General features: G+C 51.2%; 1 protein-coding gene across 2 annotated transcripts in view; it reads right to left on the reverse strand.

Annotated features, from left to right (window-relative positions):
* Positions 1-20,572, reverse strand: part of LOC108550971 (serine-rich adhesin for platelets) — a 63,911-nt gene that overhangs the window by 7,570 nt on the left and 35,769 nt on the right. For both annotated transcript variants that reach the window (XM_017904946.1, XM_017904945.1), the window contains exons 2-6: positions 7,434-7,641; positions 3,354-3,857; positions 2,294-3,254; positions 1,109-2,083; positions 521-820 (exon numbers count right to left, since the gene is read on the reverse strand). In XM_017904946.1, the coding sequence (XP_017760435.1) occupies positions 521-820; positions 1,109-2,083; positions 2,294-3,254; positions 3,354-3,857; positions 7,434-7,595 (2,902 nt within the window). In that variant the 5' untranslated portion in view covers positions 7,596-7,641. The remainder of the gene's footprint in view (positions 1-520; positions 821-1,108; positions 2,084-2,293; positions 3,255-3,353; positions 3,858-7,433; positions 7,642-20,572) is intronic.

Here is a 20,572-nt window from a genome sequence, read left to right on the forward strand (position 1 = left end):
AAAAAAAAAAAAAAAAGAAAAAAAAAGAAAGAAAGAAAAAAGAGGGAGAGATAATTATGGTAAAAGAACAAAACGCGTATGGCATATAGCAAAGTTTAAGGGAACGTATTCGAGAAGATATTATCATTCTGACTAATTCGCGTGGTCCCAGGATGAAGGATCTCGCGGCTGTTCATCTTCATCGATCATCTAAATCTTCGTTCGTGTCCAAGCGCGAGCAAACGAGCGGCACTGTCGAAATTACGAAAAAATGGAGGAGTCCGGCTAAAGAAACGGCAATTTCACGACGACCGTACGTCGACCCGGAGAAACGAGGAACGAAGAAAAAGACCGTGAGGGAAGGTGAGAGTTAACCACCGTTATCCAGCGTTACAGGATTATTCCCGATCGGACGTACTCGCAAGAAAATGTAAATTCGTCAAGGAAGCAGCTGGCGCGAGGATTCGTGTGAGTATGGCTGTTACAACATCGAGACTTGCCGTGGATAATCATTAGTTACATTGTATGGGCCTGAACTTACCCAGATTCGCGTAAATCGAGTCTGAGGTGGTCGAGGCTGCGGGCTGCCATGACGACGAGGTCGACGAGGACGACGACGACGACGAGGATGACGACGACGACGACGAAGACGAGGACGTCGAAGACGACGAGGTGGAAGAGGAGGACGACGATTTCGAGGATGACTTGTCGCTCCTCGACGGTAGTTGTTTGGTCTCGACGCGTGGCGGTGGTGGTCTGACCGGTTTGCTAGCTGGATCCAGTCTCGACCAATCCTCCAGGGACTGGTTCCTTGGCGGTGGCGGTGGTTTTCCGGGTCTCACTGTAACATCGCGACGAATAACGTGGCTTAAGATCCTTGTAAATTCAACGCCTGGTTCGAAGAATTCGAGCCCTCAACGATCGCGAAACGAGATGACCTCTGCTCGAATATTAATCGGAACCGAAGACCCTACGCGTTTGACTAGATCGAGAGACAAAGCAGAGTTATCAAGGCTGGATGTAAGCGAGCCGAAATTACGAAGGAAATTCCGAAAAGACCGCTCCTCGATGCCTCTGAATGATAAAACGCTATCGGATAGAGCTATCGAGTGTCAAAAGGGAGACTCACCGGCAGCGTGTGATCCGACGGACAACGGCGATCGAGTTGCTCGTCCAGCGTCGTTCCTGGGACCACAGGAATCCGGTTGATCTTCGCTTATCCTGCTGATCCGATCGTTCCCCACCACTTCAACAGCAGCGCCATCCAGCTCCAGCGGATGAATAATCTCTAATCGTGGCTTGGGTTGCGGCGTCGAAGGTATTTCGTCGATCCTCGAGTTCGACACGTGACCACTGACCATATCTACGTCTTTTCTCGAGCCCATTCTGAGGAATCTCTTCAGAGAGAAACGGGATCTACCCCTCTTCTTCTCCTCTCTCACTTCCGGCCCACTCGTCAGGCTATCCTGAGACAAGGATATCGTTCTTCTGGACGCTGGATCCGACGTTTGCGCGCTGGTCGGATCGGGCAGGTCCGAGACAGCCTTCCGGAACTTTGGACTGCACGAAGAGGCTCTTTCCCCCTTCTCTTTTTCTCTCACCACCGGAGAGTCCGATTTGAAATTCGCCCCGGGATTCCTGGCGAACAGGGTGGAACTGGGAGCCAGTTCCTCCACGGAATCAGCCGCCGGTGGCTTCGGGGCCATTCTTCTTTTGTTCGGCGACCGTATCGACTCGGTCGTCGAGCACTGCGCGTCCAGAATCTCTTCCTCGACCTCTGCACTCTCGCCGACGTCTCCCGTATCCGCCGTCTGACTTCTCGCCACGCTCGAAGGCGTCTTCGGCTTGATTCCCGAGGACGTTTTCGACGCCGCCGTCTCGACGCCCGACCACTTTGTCTCCACCGCTCGACACACCGGTTTCGAGCCGATCTGTGCTCGAGACATCTCGTTCTCGCGCTGCTCCGTGTCTTTCTGACCGTTCTCGTTGAAAGGTCCGCGGACCTGGTCCATCGGTGAACTCGGAACTTGTTCCTCGGACTTGTCTTTGGTAGCCATTAGTCGGGAGGTTATCTGTTCCAACGCCGGGACAACAACGTTTGCACCTGTGAATCAGTCGCAGTCGCAGTCTTTAATCGATTGACAGAAGTTCGCGCCAGACTAATGGCAGGCATGACAGCGTTTTTCTCATCTGCTTACGTCTAATCGCGGTATAGCCGTGACTATGACGCAACGATCGCGCGATTATCGAGATGACGCTTGTGTTATACATAAAAAGACTTTACGAGAAAGAAAAAGAGCGTGTAAATCGGTACCTGTACTCTGAGCAGGTCTATTGGCAGCGTTCTGAACCGAAGGCGGAGGCAGTACGTAACTCTTCTTCGCATTAGCGTCGGACGACGCGACGGGAGTGTTCTTGGCCAAGAAATTACTCGGTTTCTGAGGTACGACGGGTTTCACCTTCGACTCCGAGTGAACCGCGCCGTGCAAGAAAGAAGGTCTCGGTTCCGTAGCGATGATCGACGACTTACACGTGTCGCCGTGATAAGCTGGCCTGGTCTCGATAGGTGGCGGACTCTTTGGCAGCGCCGGCGGTTCCGTCACGTCCTCTTCGTCCGCCTTTCCATCCGGTTCACCGGCCAACTCTCGACTTTCCTCGAAACTGAACTTGTTCTCCGCGGAAACAACTTCGCCGTCTGTTTTGCGCACCTCGAGCGACGACGGATCGTCCTTGGCGACTTTTCTCGCCTCGATTAGCGACGCGTTGCTTCTACCGACGTCCTTTCCTCGAACCATCATGGATCTGTCGCTCTCAGCCGCTTCTTCGACCTCGTTCTTCAGAGGCGACAGAGACAACTCGATACCCCTGTCCGAGGAGTCGTTCTCCACTCTGGATACCTCGAGCGATTTCTTCGCAATTTTCCCGGTGAAGTCGTACTCGATCCTGGCGCCGTTCTGCGAGACATTCCCGGGTGTCTTCGGCTTCTCGCTCTCGCTCGACTTCTTGGTCGCCTGGCTGCGAGGGATATTGGCACCCTTCTTGTCCGACTTACCAGCTTCCAGGCTCCTCTCGCCGTTGCCTGCGTTCGATTCCGTCGTTTTATCCTTCGCGTCGTCACCCTCTCCCGTCTCGTTCCGTTGGATGACAGAAATTAAATTGTTCGACGTGATCAGGGGCATGTCCACGATCTTCTCTATGCCGGACGAGTACTTTTGCTCCTTCTTCTCCTCCTTCTTCGCGTCCACGTCGATCTTCTTCGTGCCCTTTGGCGTCGTCTGCAAAATTACCAAAGATCGGGGAGAAACTTTTTAAAATAATTCCCTCCACCATTGACAGGCAAGCATTTTCTTTCTAAAACAAGACGTGATACCAACCTCTGACCTGTCGGTACTCTCGCTCGTCTTGTACCTGGTGAAATTTGTGAGCCCGTTGACGAACCCGTTCACCTTCTTGTCGCTGGGTCTCTTCGCCGTTGGCACGGATTCGTCGCCGCCAAACGGCGTGACAGAGACCAGCAACGTAGTCTTCTTGCCCTCCGAGTCCTTCTGTATCCTTCCCAGCATCAACGACGCGAAGGATCTCGTCGTCGTGGACGATTTCGTCTCGGTCGCCGGGATGATCTCTGTCAAATTAGCGGTGATGGTGTTGAAGTTGGTATTGGCACGCGTCAGGTTGCCCAGAGCCCTGTCCTCCTCGCTGTCTGGCAGCGCGTCGTCGTCTCCGCTGAACGACTCCGCGAAGTCCTGCTCGTCCTCCTCCTCGCCGTCGGAGAAGAAGTCATCGCCGCCGTATCCGATTATCTCTGTCAGGTGGTCCGTGAACGCGACGTTCTTCTTCTTCTGGTCTCTCTGGGAGACCGGCTTGCCGCGCAGGATACTCTGCAAACGACAAAGGTCTTGAATATTCCGGATTTTCTTACGGAAACTTACTATTAACCCTTTTTATGAAGTTTCGTTAACCCATTAACAGTTTATACCGTGACAGTCACGGGCAGAGCGTCAAGCACTATAGCATGAACTAATTCCTAACGAGATACGTATAAACCACGGTTTTCCTACATTTTTTATTACGTGCCGAAGTGTTTTCGGACATTGAAAAAAAAGTGGACACTTTTGGACCTGAATTCGTAACTTTACCACACTGCGAAAGGGTTAAATCTATGACGATATATAGACGAAAGGGAGGAAAGGAACTTTGAAATCTTTAACAATTTCTCCGCGAATTTGTATAATTTCGATAAGATGGACGGGTTCGTTCTAGTCGAGGAAATTATCTCTTTGACTGCCACATTGAAATCGCATGTTTCGCTCAGGACGCCACGGCAGTATTTTTATTATACAAAGCATGTAATGACAGAATAATAATTAATTGGTGATACGAGACAGCATTCTTAGCCGATAGAGCGTTTATTTTATTGACAGTCGCGGATGACCACCGTGGCGCCTTGGTAACGGTTGACGATCGACTAACTGTCAATTTTCATTAAATTTTTACAAATCTAAGCGGTCACCAATGACCACCATGGCGTCAGAGAAGAAACCGTGGCCGGTCACGAATGATCACCGCGACAGTCAAAGCGTCACGAGAATACAAAGAAACGAAATGCGGCACGTATAATGTGATCTGGAAGAAGGTTGCAACTTTCACGCGAATCCTAACGCTCGAAGACACGTTACCACGATTCTCCAGATGACAGGCATGAATTATAATCTTGGACAGCGCCGATCAAGCGTCTACCACTCGACGAGTTTCCAGGCAATTTGCAGATTCGCCGGATCCAATCCCCGACGCTTCGACAGGAATTAAATATTATTGTTGGACAGGAGCGCGATCCCAAGTCGGCTTAAGCAAGTTATAATCGTTCGTGCCACTCTATCCCGTGGTAATCCGTCTGATAATTCGTCCGGACTCGGAAGAAATTGTATTCGGGATCTGGTTAAGGGGTCTCCGCGCACACTTCGAACGTCTTATCACCGTCGGCCAGGAAATGAAAGTTGGTCGCTCAAAGTTGGATCAGCGACGTCGGTGCAGCCGGTGCAAAAAGGCTGTTTTTCCGGCGAGGAGGACGAAGGAACTTTCGGTTGGTCAGCTGGCGTTAATGATAGCCCCGATGAATTATTCAACGACGTTACTCGCGATTTTCGTCCGCAGGATTATTTCGGAACTCTCGAGCGTTCGCCGGCCAGCGCGGCAAGAAACTATCGACTAGCGGGAATATTCGTCGACGTTGTTCGCGTTTCATAACACGAGTCAGCGAATGGAGGAGGGAGGGATCATCGAAATGACGGTGCGAATTCTTTCGAAAGCGACGACTCGACAAAAGCGTCATCGCGAAGAAGCAACCTCTAACGTCGCCGCGGTCTCGTCCGCCTGGACACCTTTGCAATTTTCTCGCTCGAGTTTCACCCCTTTCCCTCTCTCACGGCTCGCCCACTTTTCCTTCAGCCAGCCCCTCTTTCGAGCGTTCCTTTCGCCGGATGCTATCGACACACTTGGATATCCTCTCCGATGTCCGCTCGGACGAGAAAGATCGCTCTCGGACGCGTTATTTTCCATCTCGCCGGATATCGAAGAGTCTCGAGATTAGCCGGCCGGAGAAAGTGCTTGGACGCGTCGCGTTTCGCATTTTCTCTCGCGTCTTTTCTCCCCTTTCGCGCGTTACGCTTTTCCCCGATCTCTTGCGCGCGAACGGGCGGGGGTTAAATTTAAAAAATGTCTCTCGCGTGGGCGAGCGATATAGTTTCGTTCGACGGAACGCGCCCACGTGCAGCGTTAAACCCTCGTGGAACAACGCCTACCCTCTCTAGCGTGGACGCTGCCGCGCGTGTCGCGCGATTAAGCGTTCACCCTTGTCACCGGCTGACGTGGACGCGTGCATCGTGTAAATTTAGAATTCCTCGACAATGAGGACGTCACACGCCGCGATTCAGCCGGTCTTCTGAATGGAATATCAACGGGGACGAGGCGGAGAGAGCCCTCTTCCTCCCTTATTTCCACCATGAGAACCGAGCGCGCAAAGTATCGGACCGCCGGCGAGATTCGCTTAATTGAAACCGACGATCCACGAACCGAACGCTTACTTCTCGGTCTCCTCGTCCGTGTTCTCGTCGGAGATTTTTCTTCCATTACCCGCTGTTTGAACATCTCCCGTCGTCCTTTAATCAAAGTTCCTCCTGCCCCTACTCCCGCGCAGCATCCGCGCGGAATCGGGTAACCGGAATTCCAACGCGTCTTCGCGGGAATAAGAAAACGCGACACGCGGGGCGGGGCAAAAGTTGGGGTGGAATTGCGGCCGGGGGAAAGGCGAACGCGATTCGTAGGCAAAAAGCTCGTTGGACATCGCGGCGTATTACGGTCCGCGTGGTTACACGTAAATTCTCTCTTCTTACCAGCGGCGACCAGGAATTCCCGACGAACGAGCGTGCACGTCGGTCCTTTGCTCGAACGACCCAGTTTTACGAACTTGATACCGCTGCCATAATGCCGCGCGATTCGCGGCCGGAACTTTGTAACAATTTTCCAGCCGGGAACAGTTAGCTCGCCGCCTGCCGATCGCGACAGCGCGCCATTTTGCTCGCGCGGAAACGATAACCGCGGCTGCCAGGTAGGCTAGTTACCCTCGATTTTCTCGTTTACCCTCGAGTTCCTTGGCCGATAACCGGCCAGCGGAATGCTAATTCCGACTAGAGACCCCCCCCCCATTACCGTCGTATCGAAGCTGGTTTTTCCACGTGTCCCGATATCATTACCAATTACCGCGACTATTCCTGCCCTGTTCCGGTAATTCCATTAGTACCAACCTCCGGATACGTCGCAGCGGAACGACCGCGAGTTTTTCCGGTTAGCAGCGGACTCCATCGGGGGGCAGAAAATTAGCAATAGATGCAAACGCTCGTACGTGCTTGGAATAACGACCGACGCAACGTCGCCTAATTAATTCCCCTTCTTCGTATCTAGATTTTAGAAACCACGCGTTTTCCTTTATTTTACTTCCCATCGAGTCGTTGCTGCTGCGAAATACGGTAGATGGCTTATGTTTTACAAGGGATACATCACAATCGGAATAACTATGCGTGCTTCCTTTGTGATAGCTTGGAGAAAGTGACTTCCACCGTTAGGTTTTATTTGAATTGCCTAAAACGCTGCAGATGCCGCTAGAAGCGTCGAGCAACATGGCGCGGGAGATTAGAAGCCTCTAACAGTTGCGATTAGGATTTCAACGATCATGGCACGCGATACGTAACCTTCTACATCGTGATACGCTATTCGGATAACAGAACGCCCGGAAAATCCGAACATCGGGACTATTCTCGGTATGCAACCGATACTTTGCCCTAAATATAATCTCTCTACCTCGAGACGAACTTGGCGTGACTAAGAGCCGAAACATCCGGCTGCCGGAATGAATTGGCCGAAAATTCCAGAGCAAATGGACCATCCGGCCAGCAGATTACCTGTATCTTAACATTATCAGTCTTGGCGTGGTTCAGGGCCTTGCCGATGTTCACCCGGAACGTGTCATCCGGCAGAGTGTGCTCCTCTCGCGGCTTGAAGCAGTTCGAACAGAGTTCCTTCTTCCAGGCGTTCTGCACGAAGCGGTTGCAGTGCGTGGACATCGTTGCTTCACTGCAGCGACAGCGAAAGTCCCGTTACATCATCACCCTGAAAGGAAATAGGCGAAATAGTAATCGTCCGATTCTTAACCGGCCGCCATGCCAGCGGCGTGCAGCGCCGGTGAACGGTGAGTTTCTTCCACGCACGTGTGCAACATCGCGCATGAGAGAACCGCTCCACCTACACGAAGCGGTGTCCCTGCCGCAAGACTGACCGTGCAACCGCGTCGGTCTTCGTTTTCCCGCAGACGCCGAGCGCCAACTTCCGGCGTTCGTTTCGATCAGCGAATTACGCTAGTCGCGACCGACGTGGAAACAAAAGAGGTTCGTAACGGGATTCCACGCGGAATAGTGACTTCGCACATTCGCCATGACCTCGCGGAACACTCCGCTTCGTAGTCGAATCGATCGCGGGAATCATCGACTCGCGATCCCTCTAACGGATCGGTTGCAACTCGGCGAGCAGGGGACGGATGATCGAGGTGGTCGACTGGCGGTGAGAATTCGATTACTCGCGCGACACCCTCTGCAAGACTATATATTGGACGGCTATTGGAATTATGGGGTTCTAATAGTAAAATAACTACGAGACGTATATATTCTCTTTCCAAGTCTTATTTCTCGAGGAAGGTATATTTGTTTTATAGGGGATTCTAAAGTAGAAGGGACGAAAGGAAAAGTAAGGGTTGCGTCCTGGACCTGCTCTACTAGTGGACTCGTCGGTAAGGCTACCTAGCAGGTCCTGCTTTAGACGGGGATACTATTGAAAAGGAAATTATATGTACAGAAAGCGGAGGTCCTCGAACCTCCCTAAAGTTGCGATCCATCTAGTGACGAGGGTGAGAATGATGGTCCCTTCTAATGCTTCTCTCGAGAGACTGATCAACCCCTCTGAGACACCAACAAGAGGATACGCGACGCGGTTCGCCCAAACTTCCAATATTTATGCAAACATTCGTTCTAGGAACTTGTATCTGATAAACCAGATTGATCTTTGTCTCCGGCTAAACTTGTCTCTTCAACGATTACTCGCACGACACCCTGTACAGGGCTCTAGAGCGCGGCCATCGCGGAACTAGTAAATTTTCGACAGCACAGTCGAAACGCAATCTCGCGATGCATCTCGAGGGTGGGATAAAAAGATAATTAAACGTCTGCTTCTTTTTGCCGCACACGTTTACAGGGAAATCTGTTGGCAGTGTTCGGGCAAGTTGAACGAAGAACGGCGGCTATAAATTGCCCGATAAAGCGATGCTTTATCGTTAACGCCGTTTCGTAGCAACGAAGTTTGATCAACGAACGAGTTGAATAAATTATCCGGTGTTCGGGAGCGCGGCGAGCGAATTTAATCCTGAATATTCCACGAAATTTTCCCTTCTTACGCGCGATGCTTCATCTCGCGAACGCCGTAACCACGGCTCTCGTTAACGGGGCTTCTCGCGGCTTCCGTTGCTCCGCGTCGAGATCGAAACGCGGCGAGTCGCCGAGGATGTGGCGTGTCTCGAAACGAAATTGTTAATAACGAACGTTCCCCTCGTCGTCGTGGATAAAGCTTCTTGGAAGTTCTCGTGGGACGTGGTTGCTCGTTTCAGAGGTGAAACGACGCGGATAGAGCGATAGAGGAGCGAGACCAGACTGCAGGAGTCGGTCAGTTTTAAAGAATTTTTCCTCGCGATGCTCCGGGCCCAGGAATTCCTCCGGGCGATCGCCAAACGGACGAGATCCCGTTTCAAATTCACGAGATCCGTGACCAACTTCCACGATTTTTATTCTTTAAACTTTCCCGCTCGAACGGGAACTTGCTCCCCCGCGGGAAACCATGGCGGAAATGAAAAGCCATCGCCATGGGCGAAGCAACGTCGAAGCTAGACGTTGGACGAGCGTCGAACAGGCCTGATTTCGGCCTGCATTATTTGCGGGAACAAATTGTTCTAATCCCAAGCGGTGGTGGGAACGATTCGGCTGACGTCGCGACGTCGGCCGCATTAATTATGAACGACACTGTATGCGGGGGACCATAGCGTCGACAAGGTTAATCCGAGCGAGAGTATGCTTTCCTGTCGACAGCGGCCACCGTGAACGCGATCAGGACAATTGACCCGAGCTGGTCGCTCGACTGAATAATTGCCCCGCTTCCGGTCCTGCTTTTATCCGCCGGTATCGCATTGGCCGACCCTCGACATTAGCCAACGATACCTTGCCGACTCGCGCCATCGTGACGGCCCATCGCCTGGGAAGATGTTCCCGGACAAACGATTCCGTTCGGCGATCCGAGCAAAATCGTAGCAACAAAACGGAGAAACCGAAGGGATATATCGCGAGGGATTAACACGATCACATCGGTGCTGATTTTTGTGTTCCTCGCTGTGGGGTGGCGCGCGTATTCAAACGCCCTAGGCCACTAATCTGATATGTCGACTGTTTATTTTGAAAGTGGCGTAAGTCAATTTGAAAAACGAAATATCACGTATATAACAATAAAAAGTTTACACTAAACTTTTGTTTCGATGGAACATTGAAGCATGAGACACTAGTGGTGCACATGCTGGTGTGAAGGTGTTAAATAAGCGAAAAGCACTATGTCGGATTTCGTCGAAGTTTGTTATGCACAAGGGGGGTCTGGTCATTGAAACTCTGCTTTACTTCTTCACTATCAGCGTTCCACAATTCGTGGACACTCGGACCACCATGACACTTCTTGGACTAGGCCCTAGTAAGAGACTGTATAGATCATCGATAGACGAAGGGCATACAGGCCCGAATCGGTCCAAACTCCCACCAGGACATGAAAATTAGAGATAGGATATGATAAAATAGATAAAAACGAAGTCAAATCGAAATCAGCAAGACAGATACGCTACATTCGATCAAACACATTTACCCTTTGTATTATAATAGATAAAAACCTATAAGGGATATCGTGGGGGTTAATAAACGAAATGCACTATGTCGGTTTTCGTCGAGGTTTATTATGCCCAGGGGAGGCTGGTGCCGAGGAAACGGTCCAAATCGCTCTGGGGTCGCCAAAAAACTGAACTTTTTTTTACGAGGGGTTGGTCGTAAAGACGTAAACCAGGCCCCATTGACTCGGGACTCTCGATGTCCCTCAGAATGTAAAAATGCTTTTCTTCTTCGCAACTACGGATATGCGTTCCTACAAAGCTTCAGGTATTCACCGTGTACAGGTATTCAGCGAAATGGTAATTTTAATTTAGGGTAGGAACAATTAGAAACGATACAATTATAGTCCGATGTCTGGAAACATGGTAAAAAATAAAGTTCTACCCGTTTGGTCTAGGCGAAATGGCAATTTTAATTTAGGGTAGGAACAATTAGAAACACGATACAATTATAGTCCGATGTCTGGAAACATGGTAAAAAATAAAGTTCTACCCGTTTGGTCTGATCGCAGTAAAGAATAAATCAAAAAGAATAAATGATTGGTCCATGACATCTCTCAACTATTTTATATCGGTCCCAAACCTCGGAGCCGCTTTGAGACAAAAGTGACAATGTATAACAACGTTGTCTTTCAACGCTTAACGGCTCGATTCGCGACATTATATACGTTATTCCGGTAAATATTAACCGGAAAACTAGCGTGAAACGGCGCGACGGATTTATTGGTTCGTCGAACGAAAGTTCATGGCGCTGCGTACTTCGGTTCCACAATGACGGACGACCAAAGCTCGTACGACTCGCGCAGTCCGCGTAGACGTCGATTAGGTATCCTTCTTTCTTGCTTTCCCGCCACGGAAATCGTTTCCTCTCTTGGTTCTCGTCCCTGGCAATGGCAGGCCGTAACGTGCCATCGGAGGAACGTGGATCAATCCGAAAGTAACTGCAGCTACCGCTACTGACCGCTACTCTAATAGCCGGAGCGCGGCAGGGACGACTCGGTCGGGAGAAAAAGAGAAATCAAGGTCGGCTTCTATGACCGGCTTGCATTACGTCACGGGTTTCGTGGAAGCGCGTGTTACACTGGACGAGTTCTCGACGCGGAATTCGCCGAGGATTCCGCAAACAGGTTCCCACGAGCTCCGCTGCCGGTCTCTCTAATCCCGAAGGATGAGCGGATCGAAGGCGCGCAGCGCGTGGACGCGAACCGTCAAGGACAAAGAACCGTAGCGACACCATGGCGCATTAACATGCGCGAGAGCTGCAAGCAAGCCGGCCAGGAATAAAGTACCGTTTCCAATCTCGATGATCCGTTACATCCCCTGCGTTCCATCCGCGCGCTGGAATCCCGTCCTCGTGGACTTGGCGGCCAGAGGACGTCGTCGTTCAGCGTCGTTTCCACGCCGCGACCACCTTTGACTTCCGCGCGACTTTCTTGCGCGTGCCACTCGTTTAGAAATTTATTTCTCGTTGCTCTGGAACGCTAGGGACGACGCGGCTAGGAAAGACACGGAAAGTAACGACGAGAAATTTATTTTGGAAAGCGAGCACTCTGCCATGATTTGTGTTGTACCCGTGGCGTGTTTATCGAGTATTCCAGAGGCGATCCATTTCGGAGACTCTCGGTTTCCGGGACGTCCCATCGGCGGCAGATTAAATCGAGCTCGAGGATAGAATGTAAACGAAGAAAGGCCGGATGGCCGGGCCCGCATCCCCGAACCCCCGGGAATATTTAGCCGACCAGGGAGAAATATCGGCGTTAAAACCGTGGGACGATAAGTTATCCGCGACACGAAACTACGGCCATGCTCGGAAAGTCGTAACAGCCTCGCTCGATCAATTTCAAGGAAATTTTTGCTCCATTTCTCCCGACCGGTCGCTGGCTGCCGCCGCATCTGCCCGGGGCCTGGAAGAAAAATTGAAGGTGACGGGGACAGGTTACGCGTTCCTGACCGCGCGCCACCAGGATTATCTTCCCGCTCAACGATCAGCTAGAACGGTTCCGTGGCAGGCCTGTCAATTGCAGCGAATTAACGACGCATGCACGCGCCTGCGTTCGACCGCGTGTTTCTCTCAAGATCACGTTCAAGAGCGTGTTCCAGCTGCGTGCTCGAGCGTCGATCCAGCCGTGGACCCCGGGTATGATCGCAGTAAAGAATAAATCAAAAAGAATAAATGATTGGTCCATGACATCTCTCAACTATTTTATATCGGTCCCAAACCTCGGAGCCGCTTTGAGACAAAAGTGACAATGTATAACAACGTTGTCTTTCAACGCTTAACGGCTCGATTCGCGACATTATATACGTTATTCCGGTAAATATTAACCGGAAAACTAGCGTGAAACGGCGCGACGGATTTATTGGTTCGTCGAACGAAAGTTCATGGCGCTGCGTACTTCGGTTCCACAATGACGGACGACCAAAGCTCGTACGACTCGCGCAGTCCGCGTAGACGTCGATTAGGTATCCTTCTTTCTTGCTTTCCCGCCACGGAAATCGTTTCCTCTCTTGGTTCTCGTCCCTGGCAATGGCAGGCCGTAACGTGCCATCGGAGGAACGTGGATCAATCCGAAAGTAACTGCAGCTACCGCTACTGACCGCTACTCTAATAGCCGGAGCGCGGCAGGGACGACTCGGTCGGGAGAAAAAGAGAAATCAAGGTCGGCTTCTATGACCGGCTTGCATTACGTCACGGGTTTCGTGGAAGCGCGTGTTACACTGGACGAGTTCTCGACGCGGAATTCGCCGAGGATTCCGCAAACAGGTTCCCACGAGCTCCGCTGCCGGTCTCTCTAATCCCGAAGGATGAGCGGATCGAAGGCGCGCAGCGCGTGGACGCGAACCGTCAAGGACAAAGAACCGTAGCGACACCATGGCGCATTAACATGCGCGAGAGCTGCAAGCAAGCCGGCCAGGAATAAAGTACCGTTTCCAATCTCGATGATCCGTTACATCCCCTGCGTTCCATCCGCGCGCTGGAATCCCGTCCTCGTGGACTTGGCGGCCAGAGGACGTCGTCGTTCAGCGTCGTTTCCACGCCGCGACCACCTTTGACTTCCGCGCGACTTTCTTGCGCGTGCCACTCGTTTAGAAATTTATTTCTCGTTGCTCTGGAACGCTAGGGACGACGCGGCTAGGAAAGACACGGAAAGTAACGACGAGAAATTTATTTTGGAAAGCGAGCACTCTGCCATGATTTGTGTTGTACCCGTGGCGTGTTTATCGAGTATTCCAGAGGCGATCCATTTCGGAGACTCTCGGTTTCCGGGACGTCCCATCGGCGGCAGATTAAATCGAGCTCGAGGATAGAATGTAAACGAAGAAAGGCCGGATGGCCGGGCCCGCATCCCCGAACCCCCGGGAATATTTAGCCGACCAGGGAGAAATATCGGCGTTAAAACCGTGGGACGATAAGTTATCCGCGACACGAAACTACGGCCATGCTCGGAAAGTCGTAACAGCCTCGCTCGATCAATTTCAAGGAAATTTTTGCTCCATTTCTCCCGACCGGTCGCTGGCTGCCGCCGCATCTGCCCGGGGCCTGGAAGAAAAATTGAAGGTGACGGGGACAGGTTACGCGTTCCTGACCGCGCGCCACCAGGATTATCTTCCCGCTCAACGATCAGCTAGAACGGTTCCGTGGCAGGCCTGTCAATTGCAGCGAATTAACGACGCATGCACGCGCCTGCGTTCGACCGCGTGTTTCTCTCAAGATCACGTTCAAGAGCGTGTTCCAGCTGCGTGCTCGAGCGTCGATCCAGCCGTGGACCCCGGGTCCTGCGAACCTCGGTCATCCACTTCTAACCAAATTCCGCTCCACGCTCGCGCCGTTGTCTCTAGAGCCCGTCGAATTTGCATACGGTTGATCTATCGGCGTTATTTATTAACCGCGTTAACGCGGATCAAAGGCCAACGGAGGATTCGAGGGTGAGGAAATCGGAAGAAAGCATCGTCGAGGCGAGTGAATTATTACGTCGTAAATAATCGCGCGGTGATCGCTCGTGGAACGGGGTAAAATCGAAACCCGTGGAACGATGACGAATAAGAGAAAGTAGAGGACGTCGCGGTGGCTTTTGGAACGGTGGAATCCGAAGGAACGTTTTACGAGGCCCGTGTAACGAGGCCTGACCGGCGTGGCCCGTAAACAGGTTCGTGAATCGATCTCTTCACGGACTCTATCCTCGCCGGTGAACGGGTCGTCGACCCTCTCGAGCCAAAATCATTTCAAATTCTTGGCGCGCTACTTGCGCCTGGATGAAACACGGTCTCGTTCATTGCCACGCTGCCAACTATAGAACCAAGACGGACAGGGACGAAGCTCGAATTTGCAAACAAAAACCTACAGCGTCATCCTCGCGTCTATCTATTATGCATGAAGAACGGCGAATTCCATCGATCCGATCGCGATCGGTCACCGTCGGAGGCCCCGTCGATCTAACCGCTGTCAAGTCGGAGTTGACCGTTGTTCCAGTTTCTCGTGGAAATACCGCGAAATTCCACGTTCCAGGCTACGAAGACGCGACGGGCCTTGCGAGGAGGATCGATTCCTTCGAGTGGTTTCGAGTTGGCCGGGTGAACGAAGGAAAATTCGACGTTTGACAGCGAACAGGCGAAAGGCTGGTGAAAAAATCACGCGGAACGGTACCGTATCTCGATGCTATTCAGGGAAATCGTGGAAAGAAGCGAGCTGCAACGGGGGCAGAATGGTAAACACGCGGCTGGATCGCGTCGGATGCACGTGAATACGCAGATACAGCTATCTCTCGTTTGTAAAACTTCACGCTTCCGTACTTTGACCGGGGCATGATTTACGAAGCAGTCTCTCTCTTTGATGTCTAGGGCGACGCTCCTTCCACGAGCGTTCCACGGGCCTACCGCGGCACGGGTGCCTCTCTTTTCTTCGTCGTGGGCACAAAGTCGGACCTTGCCGAGGCATTCCATAAAGGTGACGCGGCCCGAGAGACCAGCCATGGAAACCAACCCGATCGAGCGTTAGCCTACACGCCTCTAACTTGAGAAGAATCGCGTCGATTCCGTAACCAGGCTCGATGATCGTTCCTTCCAACCTCGTGGTACGTGCGATCCTATTTTTGACCCCGAAGGAATCGTGGAAAAATCGTAAACTCGATTCCAGGGTCGAGACCAGTCTCGAATATTCGCGAAAACGTCGCGGGGGGCCTGATTTACGAGCATCGCTAGCAGTTCTCGCGAAATCCGAGTGGAATAAAAACTATCTGGGAAGCAGCTAGGCGATCAATTTCGCGGGACGCCGAAACAGTGGCGTCGATATCGAGCTAGGCAAAAGTCACACCCAAACAGTGCTCGAAGAGAACGCATTGCCGCATCGGCGCTCACCGTTCATCCACGACGAAAGGATCCGAGCTCCTCGGGACCTCGAGGTCTCCATCAGCGAGTGGGTCATTCGCGAAACGGTGCCCGGAGGAACGGTGACGTAGCGAGGCGAGTTCCTCGAGGCGCTAACTCGGAGGTGCTAATTCGCAGCCAAGGTGTCAGCAGCCGAGCGTCCGATTGTCTGAGTCGAGAGGCACTGACCCAAATGCAGCCGAGTCCGTGGGACCTCTCGCGCGTGGGATAGAAAAAGCGCCCGACCGGCGGTCGTATTTGTCAAACGCTTCGCCATGCGCCGAACGAATAGGCCGTACAGTTACCTGCGAGTGATCATTAGCAACGCGCCACGAAGGGATCAAGTGTTAACGTTCCATTAATTACGAGGCGCGTCGGAAAGAAACTTTCGAGTTAATACGAGCCTGAAAATCCTCGCTGTAATTATTACGAGCCTGCCCGTCGGTTACGATCATTAAGTACACTGGTACTTGACTCGTGGTTTATTCTCCGCCGTGCACGAATCGTTAACTAAACAAAAACGTGATTTTTCCGGCATCCCTTAAAAGGCACGGCCTGGTGTCGTGAACTTAAAAATTCCCAGATACTCCATGTTAATCGCTCCCCACCACCACTCGCGGTCGATCTACAACGTTACGCTATTTCGATCGATGACTCACTGCCATGAGGATCGAAAAAAAATACGGCTTATCCAGTTTTATCCTCGCAGCGTCCTCGTTCGATCTCCTAACGCGATCCGCGAGTTGGAAGATTCGCAGTCGACCTTAAAATATTCGCAATTGACCTTGAAAGATTCGCAGTCGACCTTAAAAGATTCGCAGTCGACTTTGGAAGATTCGCAGTCAACCTTGGAAAATTCGCAGTCAACCTTGGAAAATCCGCAGTCGACCTTGGAAGTTCGATCAATGTCAAAAATTGGATTGTCCTTCCAATCGAGACTCGAAATTCGTCGTCGGGGTATAACGATCTTACGTTTGGGAATTCTCTGGAGAGAATTGGAAGAAGAGAAAATGGTGGTGGGAAGAGGAACGAGCGCGAAGGTGGAGAACGCGGTGATCCAGAGGGCGAGATAGCAGGATTCCCGCGAAAGAGTCCCCGCTGGAAACTTATTAGCCATTTCGGATTCGCCGTGGTTACACGAGATCGGTCGGTGATCTCGCAGTCCGGACGGATTTATCGCGCGGCCGTGGCGCCGCTCCTGCGGGAATAAGGAGCGACGAAGATTTATTCGGCTGGCCGGGTCTAGTGCCGAACAAAGAGGGTGGAAAAAATATTCCGGTCCCTGGCGTTCCTCGAATCCAGCGGACCCAGTTCCCTCGCCGGAACCGTCGAACGTTACCCATTTCAGGCCAGCCAAGGATACTCGCGCGGCGACAAGCTTTTGTTGCCCCGTGAATGAAACCGCGAAGCCTTGGCACGCTTGAATGGTCAATTAATCGCGGAATTAAGCGTCGTTGTTTCGCCTGTGGATTTCGATTCGGGGATGGAAGAGGAAAAAATAGCAGGGAGAAATAATCCAACCCCGTTTCGAGTTTGTCGAAATTTCTACGAGCGTGGAAACGATGCCGATGATGTCGGTGCTGGTGGAAATTGAGGCTGGCGCGTGCAAACGGCGAGATTATATGGACGATCAATCGCTTTTCATCTGTTCGAACTCGTTTCCGATAAAATTAAAGTACAAACGCGCGGAAATTCCGCCCCCGCCCCATTGATTGCGCACGATTAATTACCGATACGTGCCCGTCCAGCGTTTCGTTAAAAAATACACGCGACGAGAATGGAAAACGCGGATCAACGGATGCCGCAAAACAGCCGAAATTAGCTCGCGTCGTGGCCAATTAACGAGACCGCTTCCCTTATCGAGCTGTCAACCGCGACCGCTCTTTGACGCGGGAACAAAGGGACCCCGAGTGCGTTTCGGTCCGTGTTTACGGTGCTGCGTGTCGCTTAGAAGCTCGAGGATTCGCCGCGGAATCAAGAAGAAGGTCGTCTACGAGTCGAGCGTTGCGCTAAAACGCGTTTTCACAGATTTCGGGAAATACCGAGACTCTATTTGCGAAGCGGCTCCTGAGGAAGATTCTCATCTGGGACATCTGTATAACTGTAGTAGTGGAACGCGATGGAAAACGTTCCATATACGTACATGTATTTTACAACGAACGGTGTACAGAAGAAACAGAACCTGCGATCGTGACATGTCAGAATTTTACAGCAATTGCAAGCGTAAATCACGCGTTGTTTCTTCGAATAAGTAAAATATAAGAACGTGACACTATGCTTGAGTTATTAGGCAACACGTTGGCGAAAAGCTGAATGCGCAGCGACTCGAAGTACGGCACCCGAGCAAGTTGGCAACGAGAGAAAAATAAGGCACGTTCGCGATCGCGAGCGGACAAGGGTCCGGCGCAGCGCGACGCTGAGACGAAGGAACTGGCGAGCGTTTGGAGGATCGGAACCGGCCTGTGCTAGCTTTCAGACTTTCAGCGATCCGTGAACGAACACTCGGCACACGATCGTTGCCGCAGCTGGCTGGTTTCAAGGAAAACGCTGCGCCGGAGCAGCGTCGCGATACACGATCTCGAGGGCAGATAAGTGGTCGCGCGCGCGTAAGAGGATTCTCCGCTTGGAATTCGCGGCTTCGTGTCGACTGGCTGCGTTTAACTTTCGTTGGTTACCCCGACGATGAAATAGCGCTCGAAGAAACGTCGCGTTTCCCGGGGAAACGAACAAGGAATCCCGCGATTCGTTCGAAGCGCGGATTCCTCTTCGGCTCGCGCGATTTTTCACGCGAGCGCGACCGGCACGCGATCGTTGCCACGATTATTACCCAGCGGCCGATATCGTCGCTGGTAATTGCACGCGCCGTCGCGTGCGCGTCGGTTGCGGAATCATCGACACCCCTAATTCGAGGCAAGAATTAAGCAATAACGCAGCGATTCGTAATTCGTAGCGGCGTGCTCGGGGGCAATTTGTTCGTAATCGGGCTTCCTCGCGCGCGCGCGCGAGCGTCAACCGAGCGTCGCCTTCGCCGACGATGTACTCCGCGCGATAGCTAGCCGCCTTGCTTTCTAATTGCCGCTTTTCGGGGATAAAGGACGCTCTGAGATGGAACGGGCAATAGGCTCGTTGCGCAATAGGTCGAAACGCTGGCACACTTTGCAACGCGTTATTCCGTTTACCGAACGTGCATCTTTTCGAAACTGAAAGGCTCTGGTACAATGTCCAAAGGCTGAAGATACCGTGACTATAATCGATTCTTCGAAACTGTTTTATCAGAAATGAGATTCGCTGCACGCTAGTCGAGTTCGTGTATGAGGTCAACCGACTGTACGAATGACTATAAAGCTATAAAGTTGGAAATTTCAGGCTCCTATTAGTAGACTATAAACTACTACAGGCAGGACGAGGATCCTCGGATTCTCATAACGAGACGGGGTTACTGGGTGCATAATTGGTCGAGTATGCACGGTTCACTGGTTATGATTCATCTTTCCAAACCTGAAAGAGTCTGTACGAAGTCCGAAAGCTGAAGATACAACGACTATAATCGCCGCACGCTAGTCGAGTTCGTGTATGAGGTCAGTGGACTATACGAATGACTATGAAGCTATAAAGTCGGAAATTTCGGACTCCTATTAGTCGACTATAAAGGACTATAGGCACGACTAGGTTCCATGGATTCCCATAACGAGACGGGTTCACTGTGTGCAAAGTTGTTCGAGTACGCATAGTTCAGTGACTATATCTAACTTTTCAAAGCTGAAAGGCTGGAGATGCGACTATAATCGATTCCTCGAAATAATTTTACCGCGAATGATTTTCGTGGCTAGCTAGCTGAGTTCATCCATGAGATCAGTGGACTATAAGAATGACTATAAAGCTACAAAATTTGAAAAATCATATTCCGATTGGTCGACTATAAATAACGAGAGGTAGGACTATGATTCTCGGATTCTCATAACGGGACAGGCTCACTGAGTGCAGAGTTGATGGACTGCGTATAGTTCAGTGACTATCATCGAACTTTTCGAAATTGGAAGGCTCCACACAATGTCCGAAAGCTGGACATGCGTCTATAATCGATTCTTTGAAATTATTTTATCGCGAATGATTTTCGTGGCTAGTTAGCTGAGTTCATCCATGAGATCAGTGGACTATAAGAATGACTATAAAGCTACAAAATTTGAAAAATCATATTCCGATTGGTCGATTATAAATAACGAGAGGTAGGACTATGATTCTCGGATTCTCATAACGGGACAGGCTCACTGAGTGCAGAGTTGATGGACTGCGTATAGTTCGGTGACTATTATCGAACTTTTCGAAATTGAAAGGCTCCACACAATGTCCGAAAGCTGAAGATGCGACTATAATCGATTCTTCGAAATTGTTTTATCGCGAATGATTTTCCCTGTTAGCTAACCGAGTTGGTCTATAAAGTCAGTCGACTATGACAATGACTATAAAACTATAAAGTATGAAATTTCAAACTTCGATTATTCGACTGTAAATGACTGCAGATAGGACTATGATTCTCGGAACTTCGTAACGAGACGGGGTCACTGGGTGCACAGTTGATCGACTGTCCATAGTTCAGTGACTACGATTCAACTTTTCCCGACTAGATTACCTTTCTGAACCGGTAGTACGGAATGGCACAGAACGAACCGACTACAACCGATCGTAAAAGTGACTACGAAACGACTACGAAATTAC

The sequence above is a fragment of the Eufriesea mexicana genome, unplaced genomic scaffold, assembly GCF_001483705.2.
Source record: "Eufriesea mexicana isolate 0111107269 unplaced genomic scaffold, ASM148370v2 scaffold3527, whole genome shotgun sequence".
Lineage (NCBI taxonomy): Eukaryota > Metazoa > Arthropoda > Insecta > Hymenoptera > Apidae > Eufriesea > Eufriesea mexicana.